Genomic DNA, 22772 nt, shown 5'->3' on the forward strand with positions numbered 1-22772 from the left:
GATAATGGACCGGCTGGCCACTGTAGCGATTTTGTTCTTGATTTTCTCATTTCTTACCAATCACACACGACCCAGGGAAGGGGTCAAGATCACGCGATTACGCAAGCAACACTCATGAAATCTGAAGGCGAGGCTATTTATTGTTCATTGCACCTGGATCACCCTTTCAACGAAATCGTTGCGGCTTATGAAAATATGGTTCAGATATACCCTTTTTGATACCATGCCATCTTCAAATCGGTTGCTCATATAACGATGTCTCTCTGATTTGTACTGTGGGTAGGTAGTTATACCGAAATACCAAAAATACGATTCATATGAAGTCTGGCCTGATATTGCTCTTCGGGATGTGTGAGATTCCATTCCACTAATAGCACGTCTTGTCGGCAACTTGTAAATATCATGGTTGATACAAGGTCGCACATGCCCACGTCAACGTCAACATGGTAAACAGCACAGTGAAACAATATGATTACAACGAGGATACACAGAGCCGGTATGACCTCGCAACGAAAAAACTCTAGCCTCTCTCTTCCCATCTAGCCACTCTCGTCCAGTGTCGTTTCGTAGCTTCATTCCTGTCCAACCCGCCTACGATTCCTCCAGAAACGCATAATTCCCTTTCACATGCACGCAGGATGTCCCATTTCCCTTCCCCGCGAGTGCTTTTTATTCAGGTAGCATACGCAAAAAATAGACATAATACGCACAAGCACATAATACCACAGAAAGACGAGGGGTAGACCGGAAAAAGAAAATCCGTAATTAAAGCCAAGGAAAAGCAGGAAGCCGGTAACGCCTAGCCAGATGCCATTGGTAAAGCGAAGCAGACAGCCTTGAGCCCACCCCATCCCCCGCGCTGCCCCTCACAAGAGAATTCCTCATGTCGATTCGTCTGCCCGATCGGGTTCGATTCGGTCGCGGGGAAAGCTGGCGTCGGGAGTGGTGCAGGAATAGGTGATCTTCCGCGAGCGGTTGGTAGGTAACCTAACTGACAAGGCCCTTCTTGCTCTTTTGTGAGGTCAGCGGCCGGTCATATATATCCAGCCCAGTCCACTTCCAATGCTCATGCAGTCCCATGAATGTTGCGCGCAAAGGCCAGTGCTTGTGGTTCAAAGGTACTCGACCCAAGGACCTGCGACACCTAGACCCGAACGTATTTTTGACTCACCAAGTAGTCCCACAGGAGCTTGGTCATCTGATCCGACATCGTATACAGATCAATGGAAAACTCTCCCGCTAGAGAAAGCTGTTAGCTCAAGCGCAACTCAGTGTTTGTGATTACCAATGTCGATCCCATGCATCCCCCAACACAAGGAAAACTGACCGGCCAAGAGATCGACACCAGGGGAAGCAGGCGCAAGCTCACCATCGACATCACTCTTGATGTATGTCTCCGCTGTCTTGTTATCATTGATGATCTGAATGACACGGAGCAGGTCATCCTCATCCAGCTTCTCAAGCGCCTGTGCAATCTTTTCGTAGTCGTACTTCTGGGCACCCTTCTTACCAGCACCGCCCTTCTTCTTGAGGCGGTCATCGTCTGATGGCAAGGGACCGGTTTCACGCAGGATTTGCTGCAGGGCCTGCGAGGGGTTCTTGAAGGAAACGGTATGCTCGGCCTCGTAGCGGTTCTTAGCGAAGTTGAGGTCGTGGCTGAGAGACTGCTTCGACTTTTCGGTAATGTAGCAATCGATCGTCATATCGAATTCACCCCATCCCTCGTTTTCGCAACGGAAAGGAGGCTTGTTGAAGGCTAAAAGTGCCTGCGGTCAGCAATCTGCGACAGGCAAGTTGGCAATCATAGGCAGAGTATACGAACTTTGGGTCGGGTTGTCGAAGGAAGGGTGGAGGTTGTAGACGACCTTGAGGAAGCAGTCGGCCGGGTGCTCCTCACCATCCTCGCCGATGATATAGACGTTGATCGACCATTTCCGCATGGGGAAATCCTCGACGGGGGACGGCTTGTCGCTAGAGATGAGGAGATGAAGGTTAGGCGCTGCCGCTGTGGTAGAAGGGGTGTTTGCAAAGTGAACTTACATGACATTTTGCTCGGTGACGAGCCTTACTTTCCTCTTGATCTCAATGTTAGCATTGGAGCGACGGGCCATGGTATTTCGGGAAGGAGCCATGGTGGTGGTAACGTTGATGGACTACGGTGTAGCCAGATCCCCATTGAAGTTGGGGAGGAGGAAGAGGAAGAAGAACAAGGGGATGGTATGCCAAGATGACAGATCGACTGAGTGAAGAATACGCATTATTCATCGTCCAGGCTGCCTAGGAAGCAATCATCTTTGGCTAGCCGGCAGCGCAAATTGTCGACGAGCATGGTGTTTGGGCAGAGCGGGCTGGTGGTGATGTCGCAAATCGACGCGACGAAGCGCGCTGGTGGGAGAGGAAGGGTTAATCGCAGTATCTTACCTCGACAATCATGATGAGCTGCTATAGTAACGCAGAACAGGGGTCAAGCAGTGTGTCGAGTTCGGAGAGGGGGGAGGTTTGGATGTGCACTGAGCAAGTGTGAAGTTCACCAGTTGGGATTTGGAGGTTTGGGACTGGAAGGCTGAGGGTGACGCTCGGGCCATGCAGATACCCAGGGTGTGGCTGGAAAGCTTGCCGCGTGCAAGCGTGTTGCGTGTTGCGGGGAAGGAAGCAAGGACTTTAATTGAATGGTTGTCCCTCCTGCCCCTACACATGCTTTTTGTTTGCTCGGATTATCAATGTGGCAGACAAAGCCTTAAGGAGGGCTACTTTATCAGCAGAATTTCGTCTGTTGGGGTGGTCATGGCGATGGCGCTCATCAAATTTATATACGCATTTGCAATAGATTCACATAAAAACAGACGGCTTTCGAGTGAGGGGGTATGATTCATCCGCGCGTCTATCTCTCCTCCTGGAACATCTAATCAATATAGAAGGGACTTTATTCTTGTTAATTTTTGCTGTGTAGAGTGTCTTGCTCCTAAGCCTTGATGCTATCCATCCGCGTATCAATGCTCAAAACAAACACCACTCGGTGCAAGTCTTTCTTGCACTCTTCAGCTTCTCCTCACCGAAGTGATCCAGCCTGCCTCGTATCGGGGGGTGTAAAAACAAGTTTGACAATGGTGCTAGTTTCGGTGTTGTTGCAGGGGGGCAGGGCCGTTTTGATGACAGCCCGGCGTGCTGGGCCTTCATCCTCGTCTTCTCACGGGGTCGGAAGGTTGTGGTAAATTTAAGACTCTTCGACAGCGGGGGTGGCGGTGGCCTCGCTCTCAGCGGCCTTGAAAAGCTCCTCGTTGTCCTTCTGGGCCTTCAGGAAAGAGTCCTTGAAGAGGTTTGCGTCTGTATCCTCGTTAGCTCACTGGGCCATGCGACTATTTTCAATACCGGCCTTGGACTTACTCTCAGAGTTGGCGAAGCGGATGGCCAGGGTAACGGCCTCAGCCTCACCCTCGCTAACATCGGCGGCAGCGTTCCACACCCAGCTGCGGTCGGAACCGACGTTGGGGGACAGCTTCATCTCGGGAACGACTAATCATTGTTAGAATATTGGTGGCGCGTCGGAGTCTAACGCAACGTACTGTAGTGGTTGGCGCAGACCTTGAGGGTCTTGTCACGGCGCATGACGAGACGGGTCTTGCCGTTCTCCTTGTGCTTGAGCAAACGGACATCACCAGTGCCGCGCTCCTTCCACTCAGTGGTCTCCTTGACAAACTTGAAAAGCTTGGCGCGCATCTTGAAAAGCTGCTCCTCGGCCTCCTCGTTGGTGGTGACGTCGACCTTCTCCGTCAGCTTGATGACGGGCTCGAAGTGAACATCTTCGGACTCGGGGGCTTCATCCTCCTAATTTTTTAACATTAGCACGAGATCGAACATGCATCTTACCCCTGCATCGAAATAGAGCGTGTGATATGACGTACCTCGCCGTCCTTCTTTGCGGCATCGCGCTGGGCCTTGGCGCTGCCAGAGTTGTCACCGCGGTCTTCGTCTTCCTTCTTCTCCTTCTTGGCGCCACCTCCGAACATGGAGAAAACGGAAGAGGAGGTCACAGGCTTCTCAGCCTCGCCGGTGGTCTGTGGACGGTACTGTCAGCCATCCGAACGTAGCAATATAGAGAATTGAATCGCGATGCGAGCGAGCAGAGAGTGCGCATCCCTCCCGCCCGTCACGAAGAACCCGGAAGATGCGGTGAGCTTTGAAGTATGTTCGTACGGGACGAGAGCGGGGGGGAGAGTGTGCGTGCGACAAAGGGGTGGTCGTACCTCGGCGGGCTTGGTCTCCTCGACCTTGGGCTCGGTAGCTTCGGCAGAAGACATATTGATGGATTTTGCGAAGTAGTGGTTTTGGGGTGAAGTATGACGATGTTGAGATCTGCGGGTGGGAACGAGGAGAAAAAACGTTAGCTCGTGGACTTTGCATTACGACCAAATCTGCCCCTCATCGAGCGGATGGGCGCAACGACATGCTCGTCATCAAAGCCGGCAGCAAGCGGACTGCGGGGAGCAAGACTCAGGAAGAATAAGACTTACCAGGGCTAGCAGCGGTATGTTCTGCAGTAAGGGGAGGATCGGAGAGTGGGAAGCAAAAGATGATTATGTTTCTTCGCTCGAGATGAAGTTGGGAGTGGGTTGGACAAAATGAGGAAACAGCCCCTCATTCAAAAGTCAACAACAAGCGGGCAGGAGGGGTGTCGGGCGGGCCTGGCCCTTGCTGTTAGGTGCCCAGGCAGTGGTCATCCTACCATCTGCAAGTACCCTTCCACCCAAATCATATTGCATTGTACATGCTGTCGCTGCTCCTGGCTCTGTGGGGATGCACCTACTGCGTAAGCCAAAGCCCAAGCTGGATTCGCGCAGCCAATCACCAAGCCTGCTGCCTTTGCCACTGGGGACCGGGAGTCCTTGATTAGGGGATGAGGAATTCGACGCTATCTTGGTCATCGCCCGGCCCTATCCGCACTATTGAACTGAACAATTTTACTAGATGATTAACAAGTACTTGATTGCTCGCAAGCTCGAACTATGATCGCGCTGGATTAACCATATTAATCCCCTGTTGCAAGCTCTCAGACGATCGTGCTTCTATCAGTCAGGCAAGCAGGAAGAAACTTTTCCAGAAACTATTCAACTTGGGACCAAGTTTGGATGACGGTCACAACAAGCGCACGGCATCTCCTGGCACAGCTATTAGACGTAAGGTAGGAGGTCTTACGAGACCACTCGGAAAATCATTGCAGAAGCCTGCTCGTAATCTATCATTTCTGTCCGTCCATTCATAAAAACTGTGGCCACCTCAAAGCGACTAAAAACTCGGGAACTCGGCGGAGCTTACCCTGACCTGCCTCACTTCGCCGTCGCAACTGCGAACAACATATGGGAAGAGTGGGCAGAGCGATGCGAATAACTAAACATTGAAGGGCGAATGAAGCAAAAGAGATGAGACAGCCATTACAAAACCCATACCGATAACTCCAGTTCCTTCCTGTCCTTGTCCCTAACCGGCCTCCAAGGTATCTCCATACTTGCGTGTAAAATCAGACTCATCCTTGCTGTCTGCACTGCTGCGTCCATCTAGAGAAGCCGTAGCCTGTTTGGCATCTAGCCGCCAGGCGCTCTCTCTTCCGACGAGCCCGCATCTCCTTCTTCTCCTTATCCAGCCGTTGGTTGTGGGCCTCCGTCGCTGTCAACCGCAGCTTTTCCATGTGCTTCTTGGCCTTGTCCAAGTAGACCTTGTGCTCTTCCGTCTTTTGCAAGACCTTCAACGCCAGGAGCCGAGATTGGAGCTGGGCCTTCGTGAACACAATGTTCGCTCGGTCTCTAAACTCCTGTAATCGTTGCGGATTTCTCAGGCTCTGCAGGTTCTCAGACAGCTCTACAGATCCCTTGACGATGGCATTCGCAGCGTTCGCGGCCCTCGCGGTAATTCGTGTAGACAATCCTCTAGCATCCGCTACGATGGAGTCCAAGCTCAGGATGTTGAAGCTTGAGAGGTCGAAGGCTCGCTCCTCTGCCTGATGTGCGACACTATTTGCTGTATCAAGGACGTGGGAAGCCACCGCCTTGCCATATCCAAGGTAACGCTCGAGGACGGTCTTTCCAAGGTCGACCACAAAGGTCTCATTAACCTTAGGCTTTCGGGTTGTATTGACTGCAATAGTGAGAATGCCATGCGCTTCCGACTTTGGGATTTCGATCAAGATTCCCTCGTCGGTCGAAGAGAATCTGGTCTTAATAGACCTCTCGCCCTTGAGGACATCGATAGTAATTGAATCTTTGGCAAGCCATGATGTTTTCGTGCCGGAGGGGATTTTGATCAGAATCTCATTGCGGCTGACCTTCTCCGCCGAGCACACGTAGGCTTTGTCAGGAAATTTGTCTGCAATGAAGTCGGCAAGCTCTGCGAACGGTGCAACAGCCGTGTTGCTAGTGGCCGACGCTTTTTGAGCCACCCGAATCGTTGTGGTGGATAGGTTGATCGTCGAAGTCGAAGTCGACAGTACCGTCGAGGTCAAGGGTGACAGTGTACTAGCTGTGGTAGAAGAGACTGTGGAAAGTGGTGGTGTGTTTGAAACTCCTGCCAAGAAATAGTTGGAGAGCAGTGCTGTGGCGATGACGCTGAAGACAAGAAACGTGGTCTGGCCCACGGACCAAAGGTCGATATCTTCCATGGTCTCGACAACGCGGCGCCAAGCATGACGAACAGTCTTGCCCATGGTGTTAGAGTTGCACTTGCTCTTCCTCCAGTCTGCGTGATCGTATAGGCCGGTAAGATAGGCCAGGTTTCGATTCATCTGGCGAGCATCGATATTGAGGAATGAGGTCAGGTCGATTGGGAGCTTGGTAGAAGGCATGGCCCGGTCAGAAGACTCCACGCAGATGTGGATAGCGTGCTGATTGATCATCTCGTCCCATGTTGTAGTTGGTTGATGGTAAACCTCATCGTTGGAGATGAAAATGCTAGGCACAGCGTGCCTTTGCACGAAGTTCCATGCAGCATTCCGGGTACTTGTAGCAGCCTCATCGTCATTCTCTGTAACGTAGAAGATGGCGACATGAGGCAACGTCCACGAAGGCTCGATGATAGACCCACTGGGAGCAAAAGCAGACTGGTAAGTCCGATCGCCGTCCACCGTGATATGATAGACAGTATCGCCCAGGAAACGTTCACCTTGGTAGACAACCTCTTTGGCAGCCGTGCAATTCTCGACCTTGATTTGGTACTGTGAAGTCTTCATCAACTCGACTTCGGGGACCTTAGGAGATCCAAGAGACGATATAGGCACAACGTTGTAAATGCCAGCGTCTTCGCTGATGCCACATCCATCCGCGGACGTAGATGCTGTGAAGGCTGAGGAAATCTTGTATATGATATCATGCCTAGCTGCATGGCTGCCTGTGTACATGATTCGGAGAGGTTCCTTCGTCGCCAGACAGTGTGACGCCATTGTTTGACGGACTGCTGCGATGAGACGCTTGCTCTGGTCTGGGAAATTGAGGGTCTTGGCGATGGAGGTCGACTGCTCCTCGGTAAAGGTGTGAATGGTGTGTTTGACTGACACCTGCTTGAAGTAGACTGGGTCTTGCGTCTCGTCGAATTCGATGGACTGGACCAGCGGGGTATGCTGACTGATGTCCATGGAGCCGTCGACGCCCAAGGGCGGCGTCGCGACGCGGGAAGACGGGTTGAGGAGGCTCTGCTCAGCGTATTGAATCGATGAAGCTCGAGACCTGTCTTGCGCGGCGTCCTCTGAGTCTTCCGAGTCCGTGTCGGACTGGTTGGTCATGTCCTCTGTCTGCTCGGTACCAGCGAGACTATGAACGTCGTCGGGGCGGGCATAGTCGAAGGAGCTTAAAGACTCGGCCTCGGTGCCACGGCCGTCCTGGCTCTCGTCGTCTGTGTTGATGAATTCATATGTGCTCTCGGACAGTGCCGCGACATCTTCGGGTGCTTCTGAGGGAGTCATGATGTCGGGTTCGCTGGAGGAAATCCAGCTGGCCAGTTGTCGGTTTCCTTGTGGTCGGGGGAACCTCAATGTCAGCTCGGAAGATGACAAGGTTGTCGATGCTGCCGGGCTGTGGGTAGATGTGTCGACGTCCGTGGTAGAATCGGCGCTGTGCTGCTCTTCCATACCGAGATAACAAGGGTTAGCCTTTTGTGTTATCCCGTCATGCCTCGGAAAGTCTGGAAGCTGGAAGAAATGGGATATGCTCGACAGTCGGCGGCTGTATGTGGTGGAAGGAATGAACGGAGTGGTTGTAGTGGTTGTGGCGGTGGTGGGAGGATGGAGGGGTAAAGCGGGATATGGAACACAGGTCACGCTCGTGAGCTGACACAACGGACGGCGGTTGAGGGGCGTGGAGGGGTTGCTTTTTCTTCGGGACAAACGACCTGATTCAAGGAGTTGAATATCCAGGTAGCAAAGACGATTCGGGGATGTAGAGAGAGAAAAGGAAATTCAACTAACTCTGGTCGGGCCTTTGGGATGTGCAGGAGGATTGTGAGGTGGTGACGGGAGGTGAAGTAAGGTGGATGGGTACGGTGCGCAGGTAAAGGTAGGGTGCGTCGTCAAGGTCGGTCGGCGGCAGGTGTTGCCTGTACGGTGTACCTGTCTGCCTGGCCTGGCCTGGCCTGCCTTGCCCAGCTTACCGAGAAGGTGCTCGCCGCTGCGTGCTTGCCAGCTGGTGTTGTCTTGCGGAACGAAATGGCCAACGCGGGGTGGGGAAATAGCAAGGGACCGGAAGGGATAGGATGAGATGGGACGAGAAGGTGGTCGGTTTATCGGAGGTGACTACCTTATGACTTGGGGATGTCACGCGGCTGCCGCTATCGAGAAGTTGCGACAAAGATAAGGAACAAGGTACAGTAAGGTAAGGTAGGTACTAACCAGATGGCGTTGCTCACGTTTGGTCCTAGCCGTCAAAGCGTCTGCGGGCCGGGGTTTGGATTTGGTGGTTTCGTTCCGAAATTGGTTGTTCAGGAAGGGGAGTTGAGTGCCCTGCGAAGAAGACAGAATAGAAGACGATGGGAAGTGAAGGAGGGAGAGATGTGGTGGAGGAATATGGCAGTTTGTATTGGGATGGATGGATGCACCTTCAAGGGTGGTGGATGGTGCGGAGAGAAAGAGAGGCATTCAGGTCGGGCGCACCATCAAATGGAAGGCAGAAAGGCAGCCGAAAAGGCAACGGGACGGCAGTCGAAACATGACCAGGCGGCGGTCCAGGAAGGTACCTACCTAGATAACCTTCCTTCCTTCCTTCCTTTACCGGACCTCATATCCTGCCTCACCGTCCGCAGTTTTGGAGCGGGCAGGTGGCACCAAGTCGAAATGGCAAGAACTGCCAAGCATCAAAGCTGAGATAAGTGCACAATCCCCTCCCTACCTGAGGTATGGAACGTGGCTTAACTCGTGCAAAGTACCTACCTGGCAGCCATATCATCTTAACAGCCGTCGGCCAGACAAATCTCATGTGCTCTATGGAGGTGGGGGCGGGGTCCATTTTGCGACCGAGTAAAGGCGTAACATATGGCGTTCATTTCACCTTGAAGGGGCCACATCTGGCATTTGTAAACCGAGTATGCGTCACTCGCTCCGGGGCCTGAATAGGTAGCTCGCGTTCAAATGGAATGTCACTGGCAACTGCACCCCCGCCCACTTTGATACTTTGATTGCAGCTCGTCACAAGCAGATCCGCATCATTGTACCTCTTATCGATAACAAACCGGGGGAAATCGGTGCCAGCTGCAACTTGCACCACGCACCACGTACCTTACCGCTGCGACCTGCCATGGTGGGGTTCCTTATCCACTAGCCCACCATCACCCCGCCTAAAACCGCTGTTGGTGCCAACAGCCTTAGCTCCAACCCCCCTACGGGCCTCGATTGGCATCTCGACGGAGGAAGATCCGCTCACTCCCATCACCTCTTAGCTTCCTTTTCAACTTGGGTCGGGTTCCATTTGGGCTACACTTGGGCCGGACTTCTTCATTCTTCCCCCGCCGGACAAATTCACTCAATATCATCAAAACCTATGGATCGCTTCCTACTTGTTGCAGACACATCTTCCAGGCTGCCGCTCCAGGCGCAAAGTCTAGAGGTGAACTACCCACTCATCCTCCCTCGCACAGGCTGAAGCAAGGTACCAACCTAAATGTCAAAGTCGTCCAATGTGGAAGGCTCAAGTGACTTTGGCCCGCTTGCGGCACAAGAAATAGGCCGAACAGGTTCGCCACGTACCACGACCACGACGCCTCGTCACGAATTTCACAAAAGACTGCGCAAGTATCCAGCCATGGCTCGGCGGAGGGAAGAAAGCTTCAATTTCGACCTTGGTTGTGTGTGAGGCCCGCATGTCTTCCGAATGTTTCACCTTTTTCGCCGTCTTTCCTGTCTCTGAGAATCCCATGTCTTAGCCGAAGAAAAGGATGTGGTTTTGAGGTCATTTGACTGTGGCTAGTGCGTACCCTGAGCGACTGTCAAGTGGCGGTGCAGCTTTCTTTCCCAACTCGTCTCAGTCAGACTGTGACAACTCTCGACGTAGTAACAATGGAAGGTATCATTGAAACTTTCATACGATAGGCCAAGGGACCTTTTTTTTGGTGCTCGATACATTGAAACGAACGTATATTAAAGACATTAGATGCCAAGATACATTTAAGGATGACTTGCTGGAGTTCCATTGGCAAGCGATTGAGCAATATAAGAAGAGCAAAAAAATCTTTATGTTTCATTTATCACAATTGTTACCAACACCGATCAGCACTATAGGCAAATTGTTCGCGGAGGAACACCACTTGGTCTACTTCGCCTATAATCATCAAAAGCTCTTCTTTTGCCGTCATGGCCTTTTCCCTATAGGGCCTGTCATCGACATAGAACTGCCAATCGGGAAAGATAGACTTACATCCTGGCATCACTCAAGCCTATCCTTCGCCGACACACCAACATATTCTGCACCTAGCATCAAGGGGCCTCAATATCTACACTGTGTAATGTGCTCTTCCTGAAGGCTATGAACTTGGCAGAGCCCTTGCTTGAAGATTGCTGTACAAGAGGTTTTGCGCCATCCCTTCCCAAGCGCCGCGGCATCTCAGGAATGCCATTCCGGACTTCGCGATAGACAATGGCAATCATGATTTGCAGTAACCAAATTGATGGCACATAGGCGCCGAACACAAAAACACTCAAATCACCTCGAGTAAGCCAGTCCCATGCTGGCTAACTACCTTACGCCGGGGATTTACACACACCCACATCCACACGCACGCACGCATGGTAGGCGCTCAATGAGATTTCACAGGCGCGAAAAGAGTCAAAAGGCAAGATACAAAGAAAAGCGAAGAGAAATAAGCAGTGAACTCGAAACCTGTACGACCCGAAAGTACTCCTCACCTGAAGCAAAAGAGCAAACAGGGCCCTCTCGGAACAGCAAACCAGCCACTCCAACAACCCCAGCCCTTTCCCCAGGCCGGAACATGTTGCCGGAACTCTCGTTCCCCGGGCTCGTGGTTTCTGGTTCCTATGAAACAACGGAGCTGAACAGGGGCGAGGAAGGGGCGAGATCAACAGGCGAGGAGACGGCACGCCGCACAAGAAGGGGAAGGACTAGACTGAGAGAGAGTCGAGAATTGTGCTATTTCTATTGTAACCCTAGGATTAGTAACACATTGCAACTATTTCTTGCCTTCGCCCCCCTGCAGTTGCTGGAGATCACTCAAAACACACAGACAACGGATAACGCAGAGGATGAGAGAAAAAAAAAAGGCTGTAGTTTTTGGTCTTTGCTGACCAAATCTTAGAACCCTCCATTTAACCCATGTCTGTATCCGTACCCAGTACTGGATCCAAATCCCTCCCGCAATCTGCCTCGAAATCTCGCAAAGTCCCGAAGCAGAAAATCGACCGAGGTCCTTGTCCTTGTTCCTGTCACCCCCTCCTTCCTCCAGCCCTAAGAGGCTGTCATCATTGACGTGTATCGTTCCCTTCGTCGACGGCTTTGGTATCAAAGGGACTGCGTGTTTCTAGGGGTAAGACAAACGCAACCCTCAAAACGACGAATATGCAATGTAACCTCTCATCTACCGACATCAATACAATCACGAGCAGCACGTCTACATTATGCGTGTGAAATTGTTGAACAGAGTCCACGTGGACTTGTGAATTCTACAGGGAATCGGTCAAAGTTGGGAACCCAGCCTACAATCCTTAGATGCCATTGCTGCATGATATTGCATTTTCATCTTCCCAAACCCGCAGCCGGGACGTTTCTTGCATGAAAGCCGACATCTCGGGCATGAATCTTCCCCCATCATTACAGAACCAAGAAAACCCCGAAGAAAAGACCAATGGTGTATCAATGTCTTCCCCCAAAGTGACGAGAATATTCCAGAGAAAACTCCGCTCCACAAACCAAATGTCCAGGTAAAGAGGAGAACCGAATGCGCAATGGAAATGGCGTGAAAAAACAAAAGGGAACCGTTATGCTCGCGGAAGAGAACGCGCTGCAAAATGGGGGTATCGTAACAGAGGAGAAGAGGATGTTTTTTTTTTTGTTTTTTGCCTTTGTTGAGTGCGTTTTGTGACCGTTTGTATCATAGGATGTCGTGCTTCTGGAAAAGCCGTGCCAGCGTGTCGGTACCAAACATCTCGTCATCGGGGATCATTTCAATGATGCCTGTGAGGTTGGCGATCATGTCACCCTGATTGCGATACGCCAAAATGGCAGGCACGGCGGCGTTGTCGAACTCAATGTCAAGATAGTGTACCTTGACAAAGTGTATTGTTGAGTGCTGCGACACAAGAGGCATCATGGCATGCTCTATTGTTGCAGAAACGTCACACTAGAGGTCTCGTTAGTACCCAAAACCTGGGAACAACAGTCTCAGTAGAGCTCACCTCTGGGTCATAGACGAAGACGACAACAAAAGTGTCCCGCGCAACCTTCTCAATGGCATCGAGGTAGCCCAAGGCATCCACCTCATCCAGACGTCCGTAAATTCGCACACTAGGACTTGTTCTCCGGTTCCGGATGACCTTGTTCGAGTCGCTCTCGAGTTCTCTTCGGCGGCTCTCGCGCCATTGCTGCATGAAGCTGTCATCAGAGTCGCTGCCGTTGCCCTCGTCGGTCTCGCTTTCGCTCTTGTTTGACGGTGGCGGCTGGGAGTTGATGTTGTCGAGGCCGAAGATGGAGCGCCTTACTGTGGTGCGCGCGCGGCTCATGAACGAAGTCTTACGAGCGTTCTCGTAGTTGCGAGCATCGGCGATGACGCCCTTGACACCGGTGGTTCGACCGGCATCGAAGCTAGCCGGAGGCAGCTTCAGGTCGGAGCCGGTCTGACCAAGAGATGGCATACGCATGGCGGCGTCGATTTGGGAGTTGCGATATCTCTCTTCCTCGTCGAGGTCAAGGCTGTCTTGTTCGCGACGGTCGTGGTCTCGGTCTTCGGGATGTACGTTGCTGGTGTCACGGGAGTTTGCTGCTAGCAGAGCGTTGAATTCTTCCTGGGCTGGCGTAGGGTTCGACATCTTGAAGGTCGTGTGGCGCGGCCGGGGAGGGGAGCTTGGTTTATGTATAGGACAAGGAGCGGAGGAGCGGGTGGGCGTGTGGTCAGAGGAAGAGGTTGCTCTCCGGGGTGTTGTTAAGAAGGAGTAAACAAGCAGGTTAGTGAAGAGTTGGCAATCGTGCGACGTTGAGCTTGGAAGGGTGTGCCCGGTTGTTCTGTCAGGGCGTCTATTCGGGCAAGCAAAGTGACTTGTTCGGACAAGGACAGGATGGGTAGCGCAATTGGTGGTGGGAGAGTCTGGAGAGGAGAGGACGGGCGGACGGTGGGAGGCGAAGCAGAGATGACCGGGAGTTGGATCGAAAGGATGGAGGCCCTTCGATGGAATTTCTCGAAGCAGTGGGGTCGAAGCCAGGGGTCAACCCTTGTGTGGACCACGATGCGGTGAAAGCCGGGCCCCGGTGGTGCAGTGGATAGTCAAGAGTCAACAGACTGGCGCGATGCGTGAGTGGTGCGAGAAGTGCGCAAAAGGGCAAAAGGGGGGCTCGAGGGTCGAGGATCGAGGGTCGAGGTGGAAGCCCCTGGGGTGCGTCAGGCTGTTTCAGAAGCGGCGGAGGCGCGTGGTTGCGAACAGGGGAGACTGGACGGCAAAGTGTGGATGAATGGCAGAAGGTGAGGCCTGTGGCTACTGGCATTCGTAGGTTGTTAACTTGTTCGGGGGTATAGGGGGCTACTGACGGGTCCAGGTGAGATCTGGTTGCGGTAAGAGGTATGTAGTCCGCGATGTTAAGACGAGGATGTGGGAGTTGATGATCGTTTGCGGGCGCAAAGACGCTGGAACGCTGGCACGGCAAGACCGGACAATTTCTTTCCAGCCCTGTAACTTGTGCTTGATTGAGCTGCCCACCCCCGTCCCCGATGTCGATGATTGTGGGCGAGTCAACTTTTGCAAGGAGACGAATGCCGAACTGGGACGTGCAGATGACGGAACAGAGAGGCCAGCCACGATGGTGTCGTCACGCATGAGGATACCGGCGACGTGGAGGGAAGGGGGCAGAAAGGAATAAGTGGAGAACATGTGTACATTGCTACATTCGCAGTAAATTGTATGGAGGAAGGTGCCAGTCAGTCACCACTTACCTGTGCAGGGCAAGGAAAGAAGGGAGGCGGCTGTGAAAGAGAACCACCTTTCGAATGTAACCTAAGGTAATTGAAAAGCAAATGCAAGTGCGTGAACCAAATGCGAATGCAGCTGCGACTCTTCCTGTCTGTCTGGCGTGTGCATATTCCTTCCAATGTAGAATAAAGTTAGGGTAGTATAGCATGGAAAGTTGGGCAAATTACCTCCATTTCCCTTTTCACAAACCAACGGTCAACGCGCAAACCTTCAGTAAGCTGCAGCCCAAAATAAGAAATAACAAATCCTTCCAAAGTTCCGCCGTCTCAAACTTACCGTGGTACAGGCTGTCTTACTTACCTTAACCCAAGGTACGGACCCATTACCTTGCGATGATGGCAAGAGCTTGGTCGAAAAGGGGCCGGATCGATCAGACTACCTACGGAGTACACAAAATTATTACGGAGCAGAGAGAAAGGGTCAAGAACCACAATATCCATTCTCCAGCGCAGCACCACACCATCTTGCTTTTCCTCTGCCCGCGTGGCTTTGCTGGGATCATGGTGCTTGTCAGCATCATTCGACCCATCTCTGCCCATTTTCTCTCCTTTTGGCAACGTCGTCACTCCACGTTTGTCCAATCAATGCAAACCACTGCTAGAGGTGGGGGGCAATTCGGGACCTTGCAGATAGGATGCACGCTGCACATCGATGAGTTGGCTGAGCCGCCTTCTACTATATTCTTTCTTTATTTGTTATTGCTGTGAATTCCCCCCGTCCCCCGTCGGCCCGTTGGAGACATCACGCAAGACATCACGCAGTTGACCTTCTGCCCCGACTCTCGAGCATTGGACGGGCCGGCCACGAGGAACTTAGGAAAGGCGCCGAAGCTACGCCAAGACTTTTCAAAGTTGGCGATCGTGATGAGGAAACAAACACGGCTATCATTTCTCGTATGTCTCGTGTTGGGCCGTCTGTGGGTTGACTGGTTGGCCCAAATTTGGCTCACCGCACACTACGTGCCAACCGTGATTGGGACGACGCTTCGAAATTGACTTTCCTCCAGTGCTCTCGAGTTGGCGAGGACCTCGTAACACCTCGCAAATCATTTTACAAGTCCTCCAAAAGGTTACCTCACCTAACCAACTGCGTAGAACCATTGGCCACCAACTTCCGCATCTTCAGGGTCCTCGGAACAGTCTCTTTCGCTTTCCTCTCTCCACCTTATTCAAGGCGCTTCAATTTGCAACTACGCCTGTGCTCGCATTTCTAACTCTCCTGCAGACGTTATGTCTCATTTCGGCTAGTATGAGTCGTTGCGCCTTACCAGGCCAGTGCGGGAGGACCCTGCATCGGAGATGGTGCTGCAACTGGCAATTATTTGTGGTAGAGAAGGAGATTGATACCGCAGGGCAGCGACATTCCTTGCTCTGGTGCCTATTCGCGGGTGTCTCGCATCAAGTGCGTCCTCAAATTCCAGACACAATGTCTCACGCCCAACTTCTTTACCGCGGCTCCAAGACACCGACTCTATCCGTCGTCGGCCCAGCCGAACCGCGAACCCGCCGTTCAAAGACTCAGTCCAGGCTCACTGCGTCCAAGAGACAATGGCAATTCGCGGCGCGTCGCTGAGAGAGAGATACGCGGATAGTCCCAGCAGACTATATTACCAGATTGGGCCACTTCGTTGATTGGCTGACAGCTGCACAATGATCCTCAACAACCTCCCCTTGGGAGGGTAATGATATACGCACATCTTCTTCTGGCTCTTGAAGCAAACGTGGACTGCCTGAGACGGTCAGAAACCACTTCGCCGAGGAAAATGCTTTGCTGACCCAGTAATAGATCACGACGCCATCATCCTACCGTGCGATGACATTGTTCACCCTTCATCATCACGTTTGCCAAAACAGAAGGACCCCGAAACGGGGCACAGCAGTCTCACCATCAGCTCCAGAGATCTCTAACAATGACATGCGCTTATCGTCATATTTTGCCCAGGTTGATCGTCCGAAAGTCCCCGTTTGCATTCGTTCCCTGGTCTGCTTAGATCTTTGGTCGAGACTTGGCCACGGCGTCGTGTGACCGCACTTGTCGGTGCTCCCCAGTCAATGCGGACGGAGGCTTGAGACGAGCGGACTTTTGTGTCCACTGCACATTATCGACTTTACAATGACAGATCTCTCTCTGTTCTCGGATCGGCACATTGGCCGATTCATCTCGACTTGAGCGTATGGACTAGCCATCATCCATGGTCGTTTATGGTCATGGACGGTGTCCCCAGTATACTTTGCGATGCTTCTAGGATGCTCGGTTCACAGCGCTACTTTTACCAACGACATGCTAACTTAAGTTGTCATGATCGTTGACTAATCCGCAGCTGGCCAAGTTCAGTCTCAAGTAACAACTATGGGTCTTCATGCCACGCATTGCATGGCTTTCCAAATTCGCATGAAGAGGCCCTCACGATGTGTTCAAACATGAGTCACCTTCTCCGCCCCGGATACGCCGTTTCATGCCTCACGACAGACATTTTGTGGACACGATGTCGCGCGTGGTCGACCCAGAACCACGGCTCCCATCGCTGCTCGTGCGTTGCTGACTGATCCGATTCCATCTCCAAGGGACCAAGACTCCAATCAATCACCTCGGACCACGACTCAGTGACGGCAGCTCACTCCGCAAGTCAAACTTTCTAGCGTACCATTCACCGTTGATAGTAGATCCTAGCGGAAATCTATTCAAAACAATCCCCGAAAGCGATTTCACTCGTCACAAGACTTGACAGGGGATATGTACATTGCAACGAGATGCATATTCGTTCTGGATATACCCGCGGGTTTCATGCCTTTGTTTCACAGGATAGACCTGCGTTCAACGGAGCAAACATCCGGAACTTGAAGCCAAGGAGGTTCCTTGTCCAGGTCTGGTCTCGTCCATCTGTGTTCGCTGTCACAGACCAACATAATTGGCAGTGCAGCATCGAAGCTGGAAGTTCGCACAGCGAGTCGTATAATACTCGTGTTGTCTATACACCAAGCGAAGCGTCTCGCAGCCGGCACGTTTATTCATGTTTTTCCTCGTCGACCCTCAGACTTCAAACTTGGATTCTGCGCCTCGACACGCCGCCAGCTGCACGCTGCCGGCACTATGCCGCTACACATGCTCTAGTCATTATCCGATCACAGTGACCTGACATCTGCATATACTCCGATCGCAAGAAATGCGGGAGACTCGAGGGATGAGCGTTGACTGTATCAGGCTTTGCCGGCGACTCGTAAAGTTCTGTCAAAATCGTTGCCTCCTCCTTCTCCACTCATGCAGTATGCATCCCACCGGGTCAAATGAAGATTGACCGAGGCACAGAAAGGTATCATTCAAAACACCAGTGCGTTTTGACGGTAACCACTCAATACGCAGTAGGCATCGAAGTACTCCATCTGCCCATACCTCGTGGCCACCAGGATCTCTGCATCCACAAGCGCATCAAGCTTTCCAAGTATAACTCAAACATAGGGCTCCAGCCACCAAATCCATTTTCCTCGCCGTTTCTCTTCCTTCCTTCCCCGGGCCCGTCCCTAGCTGCTCTTTTGCTAACTCCTTTTGCAGTAGCCGGGAGCCGCGTCAGATTGTAGCCAAAACGATCTTCAACGCCCACGGCCGGACATATGCAACCCATCGCGGTGGTACATTTCCCACCGCGGATACTTCTTCAGACTGGGCGTTTCTCCTGCGATCCTCATTGTCTGTGCTGAGAGCGATCTCATTTCCAAAATTTTTCCAAAGCCCATCGAAAGAGCTTCTCGAAGCTCTTGCTATGAACGCCCCATGCATAGAATGCATAGAAGGCAGCTCGTAGCCTTTCCTTCCCCCGCAAGAACAAGGGGACCCAACAATGGTTCCCATCCTCCTCCACCACCTGGCGGGCCGCCACATTTCCTAATACCACTCGGCAAGAACTTCCGCTCACGTGTAATGAGGTAAGAAAGAACTCAACGCGGGATGCTGACTCGGGCAATCCTGTCGTCTCAACTGAGAGCCTCTTGCATCTTTTCACCCCATTCGCCAACTGAAAAGTTAGGCAAAACCCCCAGGAGAGCAAAACCAGCGAGGGATTTGCTTATCCAACTGTACGGCAGTACGGCAAACGGCAGGGCCAAACTCCGAGTGGCCTGTTCTTCACGTGGCCAAAGTGGCTTCACGTGGCAACGGAATGGGGTCGGGGATGGCCATCAACAGACGAACCTCACGCCATGGCCCGTCCGCCCTCCTTCTGTCCTCCCCCTCCATCCTGATAACTCAAAAACATTGTGTCGGGAGGGGAAAGGTTCAGTAATGGTACCGGATTATGCGGCCTTGCAGCTCCCACATGCAGTCTTTCTTACTTCTCTACTGCGCAAAGAGCGTCTTTCAGTGCTTCGTCAGCCTCCGGGATGGCCCCACCACGCCGGAGCCGAGTGTCGCCGGGATTTCTGGTGTCCCGTTCTCCACTTCTCGCCGCTTCCATGGGGCACGCCGCCGGCTTCCTCTCTCCAGATACTCCGACGAGAACCGCACGGCAAGCATTCGGCCTTCCTCTTGCCGTGTTAGTTCGTTTTCCCAGAGACACGACTCAACACCGACTTTGTTGATCTGGACGGCTTTCTCTCGAGGCCTTCCCTTTCTCGCCCTCTTTCATGACAGACTGACCACGTCGGATGTGCGCTGCTCCATGACCCCTAGTCGCATCCCCCTTTTCCTGTCTCTTCCTCTCTTCGCCGCCTGACAAATTTCCAAAGCCCCAGCTCTCGGCACATTGCCCTCCCACAACGTCATTTTCCAGGCGGGCGAGCGTTTGACGCCGGAACTTCCGAGCAACTGGATCGGAATCCGTCCCATGTTTCCACGAGGAAAGCTAACATCTCCAGCCAACGTCTCCCCCGTCATTCGTGCTTCGTTTGCCCATGTGGCCGTGATCAAGGTCAAGGTTTCTATTCCGTATGCCGCGCGGCCATGGATCGACTGTCGTGAACATCTCGTAGTGGCTCTTTGGGTGAAGCCGAACATGTCGAAATCTTCGTCCATTCCTGCAGTCAGTGATACATAATCAGGTGCGTCGAAATCGCAGTTGCGATTTGGCCATCTTGCTGTCGTTTGTGAACCTCGTCCGTTGCTGTTAAGAGAGCCACTTGGCTACTAAGATTGTATGAAGCAGCGGATGTATCCAGCGGCAGATTCTGGTTAGCATAGTCAAGACATGCATACAACTCACTTGCCAGAGCAATCGGCACTTGAACAGAGGATGAACGAGCATTGAGCGCGAGCTATAGTACAGGCAACAAGTAGGTATAGGAGGAAAGGAAGGCTTCAGGCAGGCAGCCACGCAAGGAAGAACAAACACATCCTCATCACTTCCACCCATGCCCATGCACACATGTCTTCGTTCTGTAGGTGGCCTCTGTCGCACCCTGATTTCCCGTTGGGCTTCAACCCAAACCCTCCCCCGTGCCATCCAAACAAACACAACCCTCCCGGGAAAACTAGGGTTCGACCACTGTTGCCGTACGACACCAACTCGCCTCCCCCTTTGTATACGGAAATGACAACTCGCCCGCCTAAAACAAACCGACCTCCTGGTCGACTAGCCCTGTTTCTTCCCGCCTTCCTACGAGGCAATCCGTTTTTGTCTCTACTATACCTCGGCTTCGCGTCGCCTCGGACGACATGGCGGGGCGACTTGCGGTGCTTTCGTCTACCGGACCGACGCCCACGGGTGGAATCGAGGAAATAAGGAAATGCGGGATCGAATGATGCGGCGCGTGTTTTTTTTTTCGACGGACAACTAAGCGACGAGGGAATTATCGGACGGCGGGAAAACTCTTTTCGATGGTATAGAAAACTCCTTGCTGCGAATTGCAGCACTTTCCCCTCCCGAGCCGCGAGAGTTTAGTCGGTGTCGGAATCGTATGCTTTGCTTGTCTATGCGTTTTAGGGGTTGGATTTCGTTGGGGTATCAAAATGCCTCGATTCCGTTCCCTCCCTGGCGGTCCTGTCGTATCCGGATCCGGTAGCAGACGTTGCAGGAGATGTGAAGCAGACATGACTCGGGAAAGGCCACATGTGGAAAACCCACCCATGTGTTACAAAACGCCTAATCTAACAACCAGGTGCTAGAATGAGGCCCAAAAAAAAAGAGAACTATGGTGCAAAAGAATCGTTTTGACGATGAGGATGATCGGTGGTGGCTGGCGTGACAAGAGAGAAAAGGGGACCCTGTTTAGTTCCTACAGCCGCCCATGCCGGCGAAAGGGCGGCTCCAGCTGGAGCGGTAGACGATGAGAAAAGTGAGCTTTGGTATGAGCAGGTATGTCGTGACTTCGTCCTGTGTGTGCCAGTACTCGCGGATTAGAAAAGGGCAGCACCAGGGTTTCGAAAATTAAGTTGGCCAAATAACCAGTCGACAGAAGATTAAAATGGTTTCGCGCGTACTGGAACCAGTATATCCAGACAGGACTTCGTCGTTATCGGGGTCGGGGTGGTGATTTAGTATGCCCAGATTTTCAGCTGTTACCATTAGTCAGTATGGGGGATTCCGGGAATATTGGGTGGAAGGATTTGCGTACAAGTGAATCCCATGATCCTGTGCACAAGCTGATGCCGTCGTTGCTAACGCCCAAGCAGCTAACTCTGTTCTCGTGGCCGACGAGAGAGCCGACCTTTTCTCCGCGAGTCACATCCCAGACCTACAAGAAGGGTTAGTAATCAGTTCACCCCCATTAGGCTCTCGAGATATCCGACATACCTTGCATTCAAAGTCATCGTAGCCAGCGAACAACAAGCGCCCAGAGACCGAGGTCGCTACGGAGGTGATGCCGCAGAGAATGGATTCCGACTGAATCAGAGAGCAAGTTAGCAATCGGGGGGTCCAATGATTTCGCTCAAAGGCCGCGCCAGCCCACTTACGCCGTAAAGGTTCAATTCGCGGTCAGCACGAATATCAAAGAGACGGCAGGTAGCGTCATCGGAGCCGGTGACGAAGGAGTGGCCGTCGGGGAAGAATTGAATGGCGTTGATGTCTGACTCGTGGCCGGCAAATGTCTGAACGGCCTTTCCGGCACGGATATCCCACAGCTTGGCGAAAGCGTCGCAGGCACCCGAGATGAATGTGTTGGAGTTGGTTGGGTTGAGACTAATGCTCATGACATCGCCCAAGTGGTCGGCAAACTCGATAACCTTTTGGCCCGTCTCGATATCCCACTTCATACATGTCATGTCACCTGAAGAGGTGAGGATGCTGCGGTCGTTGATGAAGCGACAGCATGAAAGATAACCGGCATGGCCAGACAACTCCCTCGCGACGCGGGTGGGACCCTCTCTCTGCTGGTTGAGGTTGTAAATGGAGCAAATGTTGTCGAGACCACCGCAAGCGACGTAGTTACCACTGGGGGCGTAGGCACAGGTCATGACCCAGGATGATCTGAGGGGAATGGCGTGGACCTTATTCGTCGTGTAGGCATCCCAGATGATTAGCTTTCCATCCTGCGAGGCGGAGACAAGATGTCTCCTATCGGTAGACCAATGCATGGCGTAAATCTTGGCCAAATGACCCTTGAGCGTGCGCTTAGCCTTCATCAGCTGGTTCTTTGGGATCGGCTCGTGGGCCTGTTGGGCGACGGTGCGGACTGTTGATCGAACATGTGTGGTTAGCGTGACGAGGACCGATCGAGGGATTCAATTGAGCGAGAGGCGATGGCAGTCGACAATGAATTGACGATGGAAAAACTCACGAGTAGTATCGGCGAGCTCATCCTTCTTCCGCTTGATCCTGTCCTTGAGTGTCTCAGCCTCGCGTCGCGCCTGCTGGATGCGCGCCTGCATCGCCTCGGGCGACACATCGTTTTGGCCTTGAGAGTTCATCGTCGTGGACTGTCGTTACGGCCTCGATCAATGGGGTGGCGGAGCGAAAGAGGCGGCAGCTGATGGAGAGAGGCGGCAGCGATAGAAACGGCGATGATGGGGATGGTGGTGGTGGTGGTGGTGGTGGAAGCGGGCGAGGAGGTCGGATCGGGAGGTGGTCGTCGGTCGTTGGATGAGGGTTGAGGGTTGGAATTGAAATTGAGCGGGAGTCGGTGGAGAGGGAGGAAAGAGAGGTGTGGTGGTTGTCCAGTTCCAGATGGAAGGGGAATGCAAGCTCCAG

General features: G+C 52.6%; 6 protein-coding genes across 6 annotated transcripts; all 6 read right to left on the reverse strand.

Annotated features, from left to right (window-relative positions):
- Nucleotides 1-1268: 1268 nt before the first annotated feature.
- Nucleotides 1269-2111, reverse strand: BDZ83DRAFT_572183 (yeats family-domain-containing protein; the record flags this gene model as incomplete). The annotated part of the gene is made up of 3 exons (XM_060504478.1): nt 1269-1756; nt 1823-1971; nt 2041-2111. The coding sequence occupies 3 exons, from the start codon at nt 2109-2111 to the stop codon at nt 1269-1271; spliced, it is 708 nt and encodes a 235-aa protein (XP_060367620.1).
- Nucleotides 2112-3214: 1103 nt separating this feature from the next.
- Nucleotides 3215-4298, reverse strand: BDZ83DRAFT_572267 (ran-specific GTPase-activating protein; the record flags this gene model as incomplete). Its single annotated transcript, XM_060504486.1, has 5 exons — nt 3215-3324; nt 3385-3513; nt 3564-3825; nt 3903-4055; nt 4200-4298. The coding sequence occupies 5 exons, from the start codon at nt 4296-4298 to the stop codon at nt 3215-3217; spliced, it is 753 nt and encodes a 250-aa protein (XP_060367621.1).
- A 1223-nt stretch (nt 4299-5521) lies between these two features.
- Nucleotides 5522-9769, reverse strand: BDZ83DRAFT_649440 (uncharacterized protein; the record flags this gene model as incomplete). The annotated part of the gene is made up of 4 exons (XM_060510278.1): nt 5522-8204; nt 9246-9317; nt 9363-9403; nt 9749-9769. The coding sequence occupies 4 exons, from the start codon at nt 9767-9769 to the stop codon at nt 5522-5524; spliced, it is 2817 nt and encodes a 938-aa protein (XP_060367622.1).
- A 2801-nt stretch (nt 9770-12570) lies between these two features.
- BDZ83DRAFT_749880 (phosducin) lies at nt 12571-13504 on the reverse strand (the record flags this gene model as incomplete). The annotated part of the gene is made up of 2 exons (XM_060513836.1): nt 12571-12819; nt 12875-13504. 2 exons carry the CDS (start codon nt 13502-13504, stop codon nt 12571-12573), a joined length of 879 nt encoding a protein of 292 aa, XP_060367623.1.
- A 102-nt stretch (nt 13505-13606) lies between these two features.
- BDZ83DRAFT_195531 (uncharacterized protein) lies at nt 13607-14754 on the reverse strand. The gene is made up of 2 exons (XM_060501623.1): nt 14218-14754; nt 13607-14158 (listed from the first exon to the last, which is right to left on the reverse strand). Exons 1-2 carry the CDS (start codon nt 14555-14557, stop codon nt 13710-13712), a joined length of 789 nt encoding a protein of 262 aa, XP_060367624.1. The 5' UTR covers nt 14558-14754; the 3' UTR covers nt 13607-13709.
- A 6364-nt stretch (nt 14755-21118) lies between these two features.
- BDZ83DRAFT_717659 (guanine nucleotide-binding protein subunit beta) lies at nt 21119-22492 on the reverse strand (the record flags this gene model as incomplete). Its single annotated transcript, XM_060511970.1, has 5 exons — nt 21119-21139; nt 21199-21318; nt 21378-21467; nt 21539-22257; nt 22363-22492. 5 exons carry the CDS (start codon nt 22490-22492, stop codon nt 21119-21121), a joined length of 1080 nt encoding a protein of 359 aa, XP_060367625.1.
- Between the last annotated feature and the right edge of the window lie 280 nt (nt 22493-22772).

The sequence above is a fragment of the Colletotrichum acutatum genome (genome assembly GCF_030867785.1).
Source record: "Colletotrichum acutatum strain CBS 112980 chromosome Unknown BDZ83scaffold_23, whole genome shotgun sequence".
Lineage (NCBI taxonomy): Eukaryota > Fungi > Ascomycota > Sordariomycetes > Glomerellales > Glomerellaceae > Colletotrichum > Colletotrichum acutatum.